Consider the following 15,157-nt stretch of genomic DNA (forward strand, 5'->3'; position numbering starts at 1 on the left):
CATCCCCATTTTTACATTCATACATTTTACATACATCCCCCCATACTTGCACCAGCTAGGTCTTTTGTTCTTATCCATTTTGTCCACCCAGGATTTCATCCCTCTACTCATATCCCTAATTTCATCATAGTATCTTTGTTCTTATATTTTCTTTACCAATTCTGCGTGTCCCGCCCTTTTATTTTCTCTCAGGCAATCAGCCAACATTTTTTTGTATGCTATTACTTATTTATTGAGGCTTTAGTTTTTTAAAATATATACACTTAAGATCATATAATATTTTTAACAGAGTCTCTTAAAAATCCTGATGCCTTGAAAATCTCCAAGAATGAATGTGCAGTTATGAAATGACTGAGTCAAGAAACATGGAAGGTAGAGGGCCACTACTCACTCAGTACTCAGCTCACTCTGTGAAGATCGTAAACCAAACCTAATGTTTAAGCCCCACTGGAGTGTGATCATATCTTGGACTTGGGTGTTTAACAGTATATTTACTTTATATGACCTTAGACATATTACGGAAAGTTTTGTTTTGTTGTTGTTGTATTGTATTGTTTTGTTTTGTTTTGAAATGTATAAATAGCATTTTATTTATTGAAATATAATTGACATATAGTATTATACGAATTTCAGGTGTAAAACATAATGATTCGATATTTGTATGTATTGCGAAATGATCACCACAGTAAGTCTAGATAACATCCATCACCATACACAGGTATAATTTTTTCTTGTGATTAAGATCTACTCTCTTAGACATTTTCAAATATGCAATACTGGACTGGTGAATAATTGAACATTATATCAGATAATTATATCAAATAATGTACTATACCTTGGCTAATTGAATTTAAATTAAAAAAAATACAGGATGGGTATTGAGAAGTGTGCTTATTGTGCTGAACACTGACTGATACATGGAAGTGTTCAATCACTACATTGTACACCTGAAACTAATATTACACTGTATGTTAACTAACCTGAATTTAAATAAAAACTTTTTAAAAATGCAATACAGTAGTATTATCTATAGTCACCATGCTGTATATTACATCTTTATGACTTACTTATTTTATAACTGGTTTATACCTCTTGACCCCCTTCACCAATTTTTCCTACCCGGCCCCCATCCTCTGCTTCTACCAACCACCAATCTGTTTTTTGTATCTGTGAGCTCAGTTTTTGTTTTTTGTTTTTTTAGATTCTACATATATGTGAAATCATTCGGTATATGTCCTTCTCTGACTTACTTCACTTAGCATATGCCCTCAAGGTCCGTCCATGTTCTTGTAAATGGCAAGATTTCCTTCTTTTTTATGGGTGAAATATTCCATTCTATGTGTGCATGCATGTGTGTGTGTGTGTGTGTGTGTGTGTGTGTATTATTCTTTCTTTACCCATTCATCCATCAATGGACACAGGTTGCTTACATATATTGACTACTATAAATCATACTGCAATGAACATGGGGTGCATATAACTTCCTGACTTAGTGTTTTTGTAATATTTTTAAAATATTTTATTTATTTATTTGAGGGAAAGAGAGAGCAAGTGGGAGAGAGCATGAGCAGGGGGAGGGGCAGAGGGAGAGAGAGAACCATATTCCCCACTGAGCAGGGAGCCGGATGTGCGGCTCATCCCAGGACCCTGGGATCATGACCTGAGCCAAAGGCAGACACTTAACTGACTGAGCCACACAGGCACCCAATAACATTTTTGATAATTCATTCTCCCAATGGGATTTGTTCATTGTTCTTACAAACAAAAATATTTGTTGAATTAATGAAAGAATGAATTCTACCTGCCATAACTCATAGTAATTCTCAAAGATGGAATATGGATTAAAATGGCTTTCAAGTTTTAAAGGAATATTTAACCGAGTATTTTCCCCTGTTGTTAAGTCCTTTTTCCTTCTTATCAAAATTTATCCCATTTCTACTTTTCACTGTGAAAAAAAAGTTGGAAAAATTTTTAATTCTCAAAGAGTCTTTTTGAAGTCAAAAATCACAAATAATTCTAACAAGTTTAAGAATCTCTTGAATAGTTAAGTAAATTTGCTAGATTATTTGACTGTAATGACTAATTTATGTTATTTCTGATGCAAATAACTATTTCCATATGAGATAAAAGTCAATATATTTCACAATTTTTTAAAAAGCTCAATAATGAAATGTACCCTTATTTGTGTATTTTCAAAGAAGAAAGGTGGTATATGATTAAGAACAAAAAGATGTGAAATGATAATACTGTCAAATTTATGAACAAAATATTTTTTATTGTTTTTCTTTTCCCTGAGTTAAAAATTAGAAAAATGGTAATATCCTTTGAATATGAATTATCTTTGAGAACTGGGAAATATATATGTCTTTTGAGAGTTTTTATTTGTTTGTGTTTCTCTTAATTCAGTGGACTTAAAAACTTAGACAATTCTTTGTCTTTCTCTTTTCAGGAACTTTCTACATGGAGACAGCGACTTGATGTGAAAATCAGATCCTGTATTGTTGTATGAAATAATGAAAATATATTCTTCCATTGCCCAAATTATAGCTTTTATTTGGAAGTTAAGAGCACTGAGGTTATAAATTCAAAATATTTTTCCTTCACTCAGACAAATTAATTAAACCATAAAATAGTATGTAATAATATATGATAGTGTATCTTACTAAGAGTGTCATAGACAGTGTTTCTCAATCTAATGACTCAGATGACTGTTTTGTTTGTTTGTTTAATCCTATATGGCCTGTTTATAGACTGTGGAGCTATGACCTGATCAAGTGTGAAACAAAGGAGCCATACAACTGTATCTCATTTGCTGTGTACTCTAAGAGTCTACAACACCCAGAAATGGATTGACTAAAAGGCTAGGTGATAACTGATGGCCAAGCAAACTTATTTTGATGTAGACTGAATAAGTCTGTGACTTTGAAGGAAGACTTTTGCTAGAGACAGAGAGTTGCGTATAGATATAGGTGAAATCTGGATAAAACTAACATTGCAAGTAAGTTTTAATTCTCTATATCATAACTATAAAATGTTATAGAAATGGTCTTTCTACTTAAGAAATGTAATCTTTCATACCCTCATAAAGGCAGCTATGTTAATGGAAGCTCGGTAGAACTTTCAAAATACTCTGTTTCCATGAAGGGAGAAAATATAGGGCAAAGGAGGCTACGTTGTGGCACCTTGATTCAGAAGACGTTGGCCTTGGTCCTGATTCTGTTACTAGAACTTACATAACTCTACAAAATCCGATTACGTTTCTGAAGCTGTGTGTGTGTGTGTGTGTGTGTGTGTGTGTGTGTGTGTGTGTGTGTGTGTCTTTTTTTACCTGCAAGATGATGCATAACCCTGCTGTCGTTTAATGTCTGGTTTTGGCAAGTTTATGACACTACTATTTAATTGAATCAAACATATTTTACCAATTTCGAGATGTTTAAACAAAATATCTTAATTATATACTGTTGCCTGAATATATCATTTGATTTTAGGAAAAAACATTGGTATTTCCTTATATCTTTTTTCTTATTTCAACAATAAAATGTTCCCTCCCACTGATTTTTATCAGGGAAAATTCAGATCTATAAGAAGGCTCTGTGGATTCAGCTGTGTTTAGCATCAGTTTAAGCTAAAAAATAAATTAGTTCAAAATTATGTCGAGTTGTTTCTTTCCCTTATTGGGCTGAAAAAGTTCTTCAATATGAGAATGGTGGTAAAGAAGAATGCCATGTCTAGTTGTAAAAACGCAATAAGAATATAAGAGAGCTAACTAAAAATTTTTAGTTAAAATGTTTGAGTTAAATGATCTCACAGAAAAAAATATACCCCAATTCATTACTGACTTATAGGTCAGCTGCTTGATGCAAATGTCAAAAGAAATAATGTGCAGAAGAGTATGATACACAGGATGAGATTATTCAAATTCAAAAATTCTTGGAAAGGTGGTTTACTTTGTAATTAGACTAGTGATAAGGTTTGATCTATTATCATTTGATTGTGCTTAAAATAAAAAAGTCAAATAAATTTTGAATAAATGGATTTATTATGCATTGTACTGAATTGAAAAATGTGATTTGACTTATATAAAACACATATATTTGATAAATACATAGATATAGTAAATTGCCATTGACTTTTGTTGTTGACTTTAATCTAAACATCATCTAAATAAAAGCAAGAGATTGAGAAATATTAGATTACTAACCATTTGAAATATTTTTTTCATTTCAGTCTAGAATTATTAGTTTTTACATCTAGTTGTATGCATATTTGTGAAGTATATGAAAAAAAAATGATTCTAAGCCAAGGAGATTGTTTCCCTCATTGACAATTGAGTAGAGTTGTCCTTTCAGTCAATCCCATATGGGTCTTGTAGATTCTCAGTGCACAGAGCAGGTAAAATAACCATTGTGTGGCTCCGTCACTTCACACTTAATCGGGTAATAGCTCCAAAGTCAATGGATGTATCCAATAGGGCTAAAAATAAAAACAGTGTATCCCTTCCACATATTTGAGTTCCATGAACAAAACAAAAACCATATTTTTGTTTTCAAAGTTAACATTTTCTATTATTTTATAACACTGACCATCATAAAAATATTCTTTTTTCTGATTTTGCGTACTAGTTTGGAAAGCGAACATTTGGATTAACAACATGAAGTAATATTGTTCAAATATTAAAGGCAAGTCAGAGTGATCTAAAAGCTATTTCATAAGCAACCTTACAAATTGTTCAAAATTCCTTTTTTTCACATCTGGACTCCCTTCCTGGCATATCACCTATCGAAAAATAGATTACATCTGCCTCCTGCCATATAGACATCTTTTCCTCCCTTTCCCCTAATCCATTATTTACCCTCTTATTCAATCAGTTTTCAAATATCACTTTACCTCAGTTCCTCTCAATCCCACTAGGGTCTGTTAAATAGGTGAAATAATGAAATATATACAATATATAAAATTTATCTTTGGCTTCCCTTCATTTTCTATCCAATTCTACTTAAATTCTTCCATATATATCTTCACTCTTACCAAAATATGTTTGCTTTTGTATTTTCTCTGCCTATTGTTTTTTTATCTTATTTTATTTAAATTCAACTAATTAACATACAGTATCATTAATTTCAGATGTAGAATTCAGTTATTCATCGATTTTATATAACACCCAGTGTTCATTACATCTCTTTGCCTGTTGTAGTGTTGTTGCTTTTTTTTCTGTTTCAGAAAATAGCTAACTAGTGTCTGCTAAAATATGAAATGCTTCTTAAGATCTTAGATGCTGAGAAAAAATGCCTAATACCCTGTGAAATTCAGTAAGAGGCAGTTAACATTGGAAATGTCTTCAGAATCTCCAAAAATGTAAGTATAATGTAAAAAGACAGGATGGAGAAAAAAACGAATTGAAGGCAAAAAGTCCTTCAGCTTACTCCAAAAGTTAATCACCTACACCCAAGGCTGACCTGAATACTGGTTGAGCCCCACCAGGTATGGTCTTAACTTCACAGAACATCTAATTTTTTTTTTTTTTTTAACGTTCATGGCTTCATATATACTGTCCAGCTTTTCTGAGCTTATCAGCAATTATCAAATGATGTATTTTCCCAGCTGGACTTGTTGATGCCTCAGCAACTACTAGCATGAAGCAGAAAATCAATAAGGAAGAGCTGAATGGGTGGATGCACTCGAAGTTTCTTACGGGTAAAGATCACGTCTTCCGCAGACATGGATATCTCTATAAATGCATCTGGGGATTTAAAGGAGGAATTGGCTCAAATAGTTTTCCTGCTTTAGAGAAACATAAAGCCATCATTTCATTTGTTTTTGTTGTTTTTGTTTGAAGCATATTGTAAAATACACAAGTCCTAAGTGTACAAGTTAGTGATATTCTGTTTTTATTCACAGACCACCTACATTGACCACTCTCAAACTCCCCAAGTTTTCTCTTGGCCCAACAGTTAGTATTACTCCCTGGAAGTCTGCCAGATCTGGACATCACAGGAACGGCATCAGACGGTACGCCCGCAACTTTTCTCTCCTGAATGATTTCGTAGATCGCTGTCTCTGTGAAATACATCATTGCTGTTGCTAACATTAGTTTTGTTGTTTTCATTACTGTAAAGTACCCCATTATATGACTAAAGCACAATTTATTTACTATTTTGCTCTGGTAAATCTGTATTTGAGAAGTTTCCTTTCTTTCTTCCTCCCTTCCTTCCTCCTTTCCTTCCCCCTTCCTTCTTTCCCCCCTTCCTTCCTTCACCCCTCCCTCCCTCTCTTCCTTCTTTCTTTCTTTCCTTCCTTCCTTCCTTCCTTCTTCCATCCTTCCCTCCTGGTGTGAATAAAGCTGCTATGTACTTTTTACTGGAGATTCTTTTTGTAGACTTAGGCATTCCTTTACTTTGGGTATACGTAAGACACACATTGCTAATTTATACTATATGTATTTAGCTTCAGTAGATCCTACCAAATAATTTTCCAACGCAGTTGCTAAATTTACAATACTGCCAGAAGTCTATGAGATTACCAGTTATTCCACATCCTTATCCACATTGACCATTTCAGCACCTTAATCTGATCATCTTTAGGGTATGTAGTGATATCTGAATATTGTTTTAATTTGGTTTTCCTGATCAATGATGACATTGAGAATTTTACATATGCTTATAAGCCACTTAGATATACTCTCTTTTGAAATGCCTGTTCAAGTATTTTATCCATTTTTAAGTAGGCTTGTTTAATATTAATCAATTAATCAATATTTTATAATTGATTAGCAGGAACTCTCTACATTTTTAGGTATTGGTATTTTGTCAGATTTATGTATTAAACTTATTTTCACCTAGTATGTGGCTTGGTATTTTTCCACTTTAAATTCTGTCTGTATATGAACATAAAGTTGTAATATAATAACAACTAATTTATTCATCCTTTTCTTTTATGTTCAATGGTTTTGGTTCTGATTAAATTTTTTACCACCTCACACAATGTTATTCAATTCTTTTTGTCTCCTTTCTTCAGAACTTTTTTTATTTTCATTGATCATTCTAAAAATAACAAACAGTTGATTATTTGACTATTTCATTCTCATTCAGTCTGGCTGAATAAAGAAATCAAATGGGTTTCATTCAGTATGTTGCACTCTGCCTATTTGACTGCCAGATACTTATCAGTGCTGGGGTCGGTGAACCTGCTGTGATGTGCTTTCCCTAACGTAAGATCTAGCTTTTCCCTGGAAATAAAGATGTGTTGGAGCATCTCTGCAAATCCAGCAGAGATCCATAAAAACAGTCATTTCAAATTCTAACAATATAATATTATCCTAGGAATGTCAAACATCTGCTCCAAGTGGGGGTGTCGATTATTCTTCTTTATAGCTGCAGAAGGCCTTTCTCCAAATTCTGGAGAAACGCTATTAACCATTAAGAAAACAGAATACCTATTGTACTCTGTCAAGCTCAGTAGTATAGCCATCCAGGGAAGTCATCAAGCTGTTACTTTCCCTGATCTAGCCAGTGTAAAGCTAATATACTATAACTAGGTTGACTAAAAGTGTAGGTCTTACTATCTGGCTGAACAACTCTATTTTTATGTTTTGTAAACAAGTCTGAGTCCTTCAAATCCATCTTAAATATTGTAAATAGCATTTGAACTTAGCATTGCTTGCTAGTTATTTTTTTTTTCAGATCCAGCTAAACTAGAAATTAATAGGTTCAAGATTCTAAATCAAAACTAATACCACGAAACAAAATTAGGTGGTTAATGTGGAAAGCCGATTAATTCTCATAAACTCTGTGTTTACACTGCTATGATAATCACAGGGACATGTAACTAGAACTTCAGGACTGTTTCTTTGAAAGGACACAAGAAGGGAAATGCACTTTGAAAGAGAAAGTCAGAATTCGGTTAAATAAATAAGCCATATGTTCCATTTTAAATTAGGATAATTTATTGCAAAGGGAACTGAGAAATTCCACGGTTACGAACATGCATATAGGGGATACCAGGAGATGTGAAGCAGGCCGGTAGAAGAGGATAAATATTCCTAGAATCTAAAATGCTAAATACTTTTCAGCTTGGCTCAGTGCCGGCTGATATGGCTTGGTTCAAGTTTTAGTTAACTTGGGTTAATCACTTTATGGCCTCAGATGTTGGACTTCCAGGGCAGGATTTCAGTAGAAATTAGAGAATCCATATCCTCCATAGCACAGTGGGCGGAAGCAGCTGGATCCATAGCCTCCCCAGCCCCAGCCCCAGCCCCAGCCCAGTCTGGGGAAGCTGCCACATCCCCAGCCACTGCCACAGCCCAGCCTGCGGAAGCTGCCACATCCCCAGCCACAGCCCAGCCTGCGGAAGCTGCCACATCCCCAGCCACTGCCGCAGCCCAGGCCACCATAGAAGTTGCCGTAGTAGCTCATGGTGTCAAGAGTGTTGAGTTTGGTTTGCTGTATTCAAGGCGAGATCCTGAATGTGAATGTCAGCGTGTGTAGAGGGATGCTTATATACCTTGGTTAGAGCATGTAATAAATCACGTGTATACCCTCCTTTTGCGTCATTTCTTAATTACCTGCTCGATACAACTCATTCATTCATTGTCCCCTGACACAGGGAGAGGCTCTCACACTCATTAAAATGTTTGAGATTGCTTTGGTGCCTAGCTAGGGTGGCCTCTAAAAGTTATTGCATCACTTTGTATGAAGGAATGAGGTATCTTCAAAGGCTGAACATACCAGACCCCAAACAGAACTCTTCATAGCTAGGCATGCCGATCATATCTGATGGTGGTGTGTTTCTCAATGAAATATTTCTTCATCTCTGTTTTGTTTTGTTTTGTTTTGTTTTTTTAGGTTGCTGTGCTTCATTTACAAATTAAATCAAAGAAATGGGTCAAAGTCAAAGCTCTATCATCTATTAAAGCATCTTATTCCTCAATCTAAAAAGTGAGTTATTTACCCCTTTCAAAGATAAGGAAGTGGAAACATTTGAAAGCCAAGAAGGATCAGCTTGACTGTTGTGATACCAGTAAGGAATTTTGGAAAATAAATAAATAAATAAATAAAGGATCTATGTTTTCTTTGATCTTAGAACGTTGGCCACATAACCGATATACTTTTTACTTTTCATATTACTTTGAAAAATAAAAAAACATTTTTTGCTTGTCATAATTGATGAACCAATATTGATATATAATTATTAACTAAAATCCATAGTTTACATTGCATTCTTTGTGTTGTACAGTTCTGTGGGCTTTGACAAGCATGGGATAAAATTGTTCACAAACTGAAAGCAAGTCACAGCAATCAAAAATTTCAAAGTAGCTTTTAAAGCTGACTAAACGTTATCCTCCAAAATTCTAACCTTCTTCTTTAGTATGAAATCTATCCAAATTGCTTCCCAAAATGCAGACTTTGGGGCACCTGGGTGGCTCAGTCAGTGAGGCGTCTGCCTTTGGCTCAGGTCATGATCCCAGGGTCCTGTGATCAAGCCCCGTGTTGGGCTCCCTGCTCTGGTGGGGAGCCTGTTTCTCCCTCTCCCCCTGCTTGTGCTTGCTCTGTCTCTCTCTCTGTCGAATAAATAAATAATTCTTTTTAAAAATGCAGATTATATCTTCTCTCTATTTTTACGTTCGCTATTTCCTTTCATTTCTTCACCCATGTATCTAATATTGTATTTAATCTCTTCTTTTCTAATTAATAGACCATTTTTAGTACACTTTTAAGTTTCAGAAAAATTGAGCAGAAAGTACAGAGTTTCTATACCCTCCACACACACACACACACACACACACACACACACACACACACACACACATATTTCCTCCTATTATTAAACATCTTGAATTAGTATGGTCTATTGATTACGATTAATGAACCAGTTTGGTATGTTACTATTAGTTGAAATTGATAGTTTAGGTGAGGGTTCACTCCTTGTGTTGTACTATTCTATGGGTTTTAACAAACACATGATGTCATGTAACCACCATTAAACCACCCTAAAAATCCTCTGTACTCCACCCATTCTTCCCTCCCTTCCCCCAAATTCTTGCAACCACTAACCTTACTGTCTTCATAGTTTCACCTTTGCCAGAATGTCATAGTTGGAATTTTACAGCATGTAGCTTTTTCACATTGACTTCTTTCACTTAGCAACAAGCTTTCATGATTCCTCCACATCCTTTGCGTCTTGACAGCTCCTTTCTTTGTATCACTGGATAATACTCCATTGTCTGAAGGTACCATGTTTGTTTATCCATTCCCCAATAGAAGGAACCTTGATTGCTTCCAAGTTTGGGCAATAAAGAATACAACTTCAATAAACATCTGTGTTCAGGTCTTTGTGTGGATATAAGTTTTCAACTCATTTGGGTAAAACCAGGGAGAGTTATTGCTGGATCTTATGTGTAAGACTATGTTTGGCTTTGTACAAAACTGGCAGACTGTCTGTCTTCCAAAGTGGCCGAGCCATTTTGCATGTGATCAGTAATAAATGAGAGCTGCAGTTGCTGCCCAACGTGTCAGCATTTGTTCTTGTCAGTGCTTTGAATTTTAGCCATTCTAATAGGTATGTTACAACTTCTTGTAGAATTTCATCGAGCCTCTGTCCCACATGAACCATTAGACTACAGCAGCTAGACCAAATTGTAAAGTATGTAAAATTTCTCTTTGCCACCCATCAACTTTCATTCAGTCTATATTCAATCCATTTTCTTCCTTCCTCTTGTACCTTTACTTTTAAAAGAACAGTTTTCCACTTGTATTCCCTTTGCCTATTCTGTGCTCTCTTTTTTTTTTTTTTTCCTTTCCTTCTCAGGAAATACCATACTACTCTTTACTAAGATAACAAATGTGTGTTAAGGTCTCAGCATCAAAAAGATACTCCACACCTAAGGGCTTTGTCAAATTCAGTAAGATTTCATTATACGTTGGAAATGCCTTCAGAATCTCCAAAATGTAGATATGATGTTAAAGCATAAAGGGTGGGGGGAAAAATTGAGGGTAAAAGTCACTCGGCTAACTCTAAGAAGTTAGTTTTATTGTCAACACTGACCCAAACCTGGTTAAATTTTTCCAATGGTGCCCTTAACTTTAGGCTTGAATCTTTAAGTTCTTGAGAATTTTATATGACCACAAATATAGTGTCCAGGTTTTCTTCATTTTTTTAAATTTAATTTTATTTGTCAGAGAGAGAGCGAGCACAAGCAGGGAGAGCAACAGGCAGAGGGAGAAGCAGGCTCCCTGCAGAGCAAGGACTTCCCCCCTCCCTCCCAGGACCGGGGGATCATGACCTGAGCAGAGGGCAGACGTTTAACCCACTGAGCCACCCAGGCAACCCAGGTTTTCTTTGTTTTATAAGTAATTTTCAGGTGATGCAATTTCCCAACTGGATTTCGTTACTTTTCTTTAATATCCAGCATGTAATAGAAACACAAAAAATAAGCGCTGAAAGGATGAATGAATTCTAAAGTCTGTAAAAGTAAGCAGTGTGTTTCTCACAGGTATGGGTAACAATTCTGGCTGCATCTAACCAAGAAGGATTTAAGAGGAATAAGCTCGAATGGCTTTCTGACTTTAGAGCAATGTATAACCATCATATCATTTGTGTTGGTTCTTTTTTTTCAAGCATAATAATGAATTCTGTATTATATATAAATTTAGGCATAAAATTTGATGAATTCTTGCAAATATGCCTGTACTACCTATACCCAGCATACCTTAATGCCTAAAATGTCTCTGTTGTTCCTTTTTGATCAGTATCACTCTCTAAAAATAGCCATCCTTCTAGATTTTGACAACAGCTTCAGTAGACCTTATCAATAATTTTCCAAAATGGTGTGGGGGGGACGGCTGGATGACTCAGTTGGTTGAGCGGCCAACTCTTCGTTTTGGCTCAGGTTGTCATCTCATGGGTTATGACCTCATGGGTCATGAGATGGAGCCTGGCTTGATTGAAGGGCTCCATGATCAGCAGGGAGTCTGCTTGAATATTCTCTCCCTCTTCTCCTCTCCCTGTGCATGCCCTTTTTCTCTCTCTCAAATAAATAAATAAATCTTTAAAAAAATAATAATTTTCCAAAATGGTTGTTAGATTTGCAGTCCCATTAGCAATGTCAGAGTTTCAGTTGCTCTACATCTTGGACGATACTTGTCATTTTCAGACTACTTAGCTTAATCATTTTTGTGGGCATGTGGTAATATCTGAGTATTGCTTTAATTTGTTTTTTACCTGACAAGTAATGAGATTGGGCTCCATTATATATGTCTATTGATCACTTAGATATCCTCTCTTTTGAAGTGTCTGTTTCAGTATTTTGTTCATTTTTAGTCAGTTTTTAATATTTTAGTATTGATTTGTAGGAGCTCTTTATATACTTGAATACTGGTATTTTGTCGGATCTGTGTTCTGGAAATATTTTCTTCCTGTATAAGCCTTTTTTTTTTTCACTTTAAAATGGTGTCTATATGTAAGCAGAACTTCTTAATATAATGAATGGGCCTGATTCATTAATTTAAAAAAAATTATGTTTAATGCTTTTTCTTATCTTATTTAAGAAATTCTTGGCTGCCTCACATCTTATTCTTTAATTTCCATGTCAGCTCTCTTCAGAATTTGCTCCATTTTTATTGTTCATCCTAAATTAAAAGACAGTTGTTAATTTGAATATTTCATTCTCATTAAGTCAACAGGAAGCCATAAAAGCACAAATAAATCAAACAGGTTTAATGATGTCACATTCTGCCTATTTAACTCTGGCAGATCTTCTCTCAGTTGTGCAGCTGATGATCTTATGATGGATTTTCTCTGAACGAGAAGACAGCTTTCCCTGGGAGGAAATGTGTTCTGGAGCTCTTCTCTTAATTCCAACACGAACCAATACAACAATAAGAGGTATACTAATATGCTAAATCTACATTATACTAAGAGTGCCAGTTTCTCTAATTAGTTATATGGATCATTGTTTTTCTTTAGGTATATAAAGTTTTTCCTCAGACTCTGATGCTATTTTCCAGTTAGAGAGTAAAACAGTTTTATGTGAAATAATGTTTACTCATTGAAACTAAAGAGTACAGTCCCCTAATGGTGACACTAAAGTATCTTTACGTTGATCTGTTCGCAGTGAAGCTACAACACTTCTCCTGAATTGACTGAAAGGACACAATCTAGCTGAGCAAATTCATCCATGCATTCAGTAAACAAGTCTGAGATTTTTAAATGCATTATAATAGGTTTTTAAAGTAGAGTTTGCATTTAGCCTTTTTCTAGTTCTTTTTACTCAGATATAGCTAAATTAGAAATTAGTATAGTTAAAGATTCTACATCAGAATGTTTACAAATCAAAAGAAATGGATGTGGTCAATCAGCTGTGATTACTAAGCCCTTCAAACGTGCGTGACCAGAGCAAGACGCTGTATTTGAGAGCACTCAGGAGGGAAGTACGCAATCAGCGTGCTAGTAGGCATGGTGAAGTAGATGCCCGTCTTCAGCAAGAACTGCTCCAGTCTTACGCTCTATTTCTCATGCCATTCTTGATCCTCAGCAATTCATTTCACTTTTTGGAGTCCTTTCCCATCCAAGATGGCATTACGGTAAGCTTTACAGGGCCCCTGCCAGCTTCATAATTCCACTGGTTTTATTACATTTGGTTAACTCAAACAGAAAATATTCACTTTTGTCTTACTACCTAAATATGTAAAATTGGGAGGGAGGGAGAAATAATGATATTTTATTCTGTATTTTTCATGGCAAATAACTTATTTGAAGTACTAACATGAAATAGTCACTCTTTGAAGGTCAGCATTACAGGACACTCGTTATAATGTGTAAAGTTTCAGGTCAGCCATAGCCTTAATACAGATTACTTCACAAGTGATGACAGTGATTTTTAAATTTCCATTATGAATAGTAAAATATTTCAGTGTGCTAACAATATCGAAGAAGAATGCCATGTCCAGCCATGGAGGACCTTGGGGAAAATATGATAGAGTTTCACACAAAAAATGTTTATTTTCACTGTGTATTTTATTCTATGAATACTTTTTCTTATTACTAAAATGGCTAAATAAAAATAAATTTTGAACAAAACAAAAAGGTACTTATTCTTCATGTTGGCCTCACTTCAGACATGAGAATATGTAAAGTTAATAGTTCAGTACTAACTTCATATACCAATGTTATCTGACTAAATGCATTCAATAAGATTTGGTCTAGTGTTCAGAGGAAAGAATCTTCATTTCAACTGAGTGTTATGGTTAGCATATATCTATCTAGCCATATGGGTGTGCATTTATATCTCTCCTATGACTTTGGCTTTTCATGGAGTAATTTATTTTCTTCATTGCCAACTGGGTGCAGTTACAAATAATCACTTTGATATTTTGAGTTTCATAAAAAAATTAAAGACATGTATATTGTTTTAACTTAGGATAATTTATTGCAAAGGAATAGAGAAATCCCACAGTTATAAAAGCAGAAATAAAGGACACCAGCAGACATGAAAGAGAGCACTATAAAATGATAAATAGTCTTAAAGTCTTAGATGCCAAATGTTTTTGATCGTGGCTTGGCCCTCGATGATCTTGTTTGGTTTGGTTATTGTAGTCAAATTTGGATAATCCTTTTGTGGCCTCAGATGTTGGGTTTCTGGGGCAGGATTTCAGTAGAAGCCAGAGAATCCATATCTTCCATAGCAAGATGGGCCGCAGCAGCCGTATCTGTAGCCTCCCCAACCCCAGCCACAGCCCCTTCTGCGGAAGCCACCACATCCCCAGCTGCTGCCACATCCCCAGCCACGGCCACATCCCCAGCCACAGCCACATCCCCAGCCACGGCCACAGCCCAGGCCACCAAAACTTCCACAGCCATAGCCCAGGCCTCCGTAGTAGTTGCTGTAGTAGCTCATAGTGTCAGGAGGGATGAGGTCGGTTTGCTGTATTCAAGGCAAGATCCTGAGGTCAATGTCAGCATGTGTAGCAGGATGCTTATATACCCTGAGCAGAACATATGATAAATCACATGTCTACGCTCCTTTGTGTCATGCTGCATATTACCTGTAGTGTTGTAACTCATTATTCTTCTGTCTCCTGACACAGGGAGAGGCCCTCATTCCTATTAAAATACCTCGGTTTACTTAGCTTCTTATTTAGAATGGCCTTGAACCTGTTGTATT

The 15,157-nt window shown here is 35.5% G+C and overlaps 1 protein-coding gene across 4 annotated transcripts; it reads right to left on the minus strand.

The window, feature by feature from the left end:
* Positions 1 to 8,165: 8,165 nt before the first annotated feature.
* Positions 8,166 to 14,890, minus strand: LOC148110287 (keratin-associated protein 19-3-like). 4 transcript variants are annotated; one of them, XM_087861311.1, is made up of 3 exons: positions 14,836 to 14,890; positions 8,534 to 8,537; positions 8,166 to 8,304 (listed from the first exon to the last, which is right to left on the minus strand). In XM_087861311.1, exons 1-3 carry the CDS (start codon positions 14,888 to 14,890, stop codon positions 8,166 to 8,168), a joined length of 198 nt encoding a protein of 65 aa, XP_087717437.1. The 4 variants fall into 4 exon arrangements, with proteins under 4 accessions (XP_087717437.1, XP_087717436.1, XP_087717439.1 ...); XM_087861313.1 differs by lacking the exons at positions 8,166 to 8,304; positions 8,534 to 8,537 and adding an exon at positions 14,645 to 14,748 and having other exon boundaries at positions 14,854 to 14,890; XM_087861312.1 differs by lacking the exons at positions 8,166 to 8,304; positions 8,534 to 8,537 and adding an exon at positions 14,645 to 14,709 and having other exon boundaries at positions 14,800 to 14,890.
* Positions 14,891 to 15,157: the final 267 nt, after the last annotated feature.

Source organism: Ursus americanus, chromosome 4, assembly GCF_024610735.1.
Source record: "Ursus americanus isolate L20-20 chromosome 4, mUrsAme1.1.p, whole genome shotgun sequence".
NCBI classification, from domain to species: Eukaryota; Metazoa; Chordata; class Mammalia; order Carnivora; family Ursidae; genus Ursus; species Ursus americanus.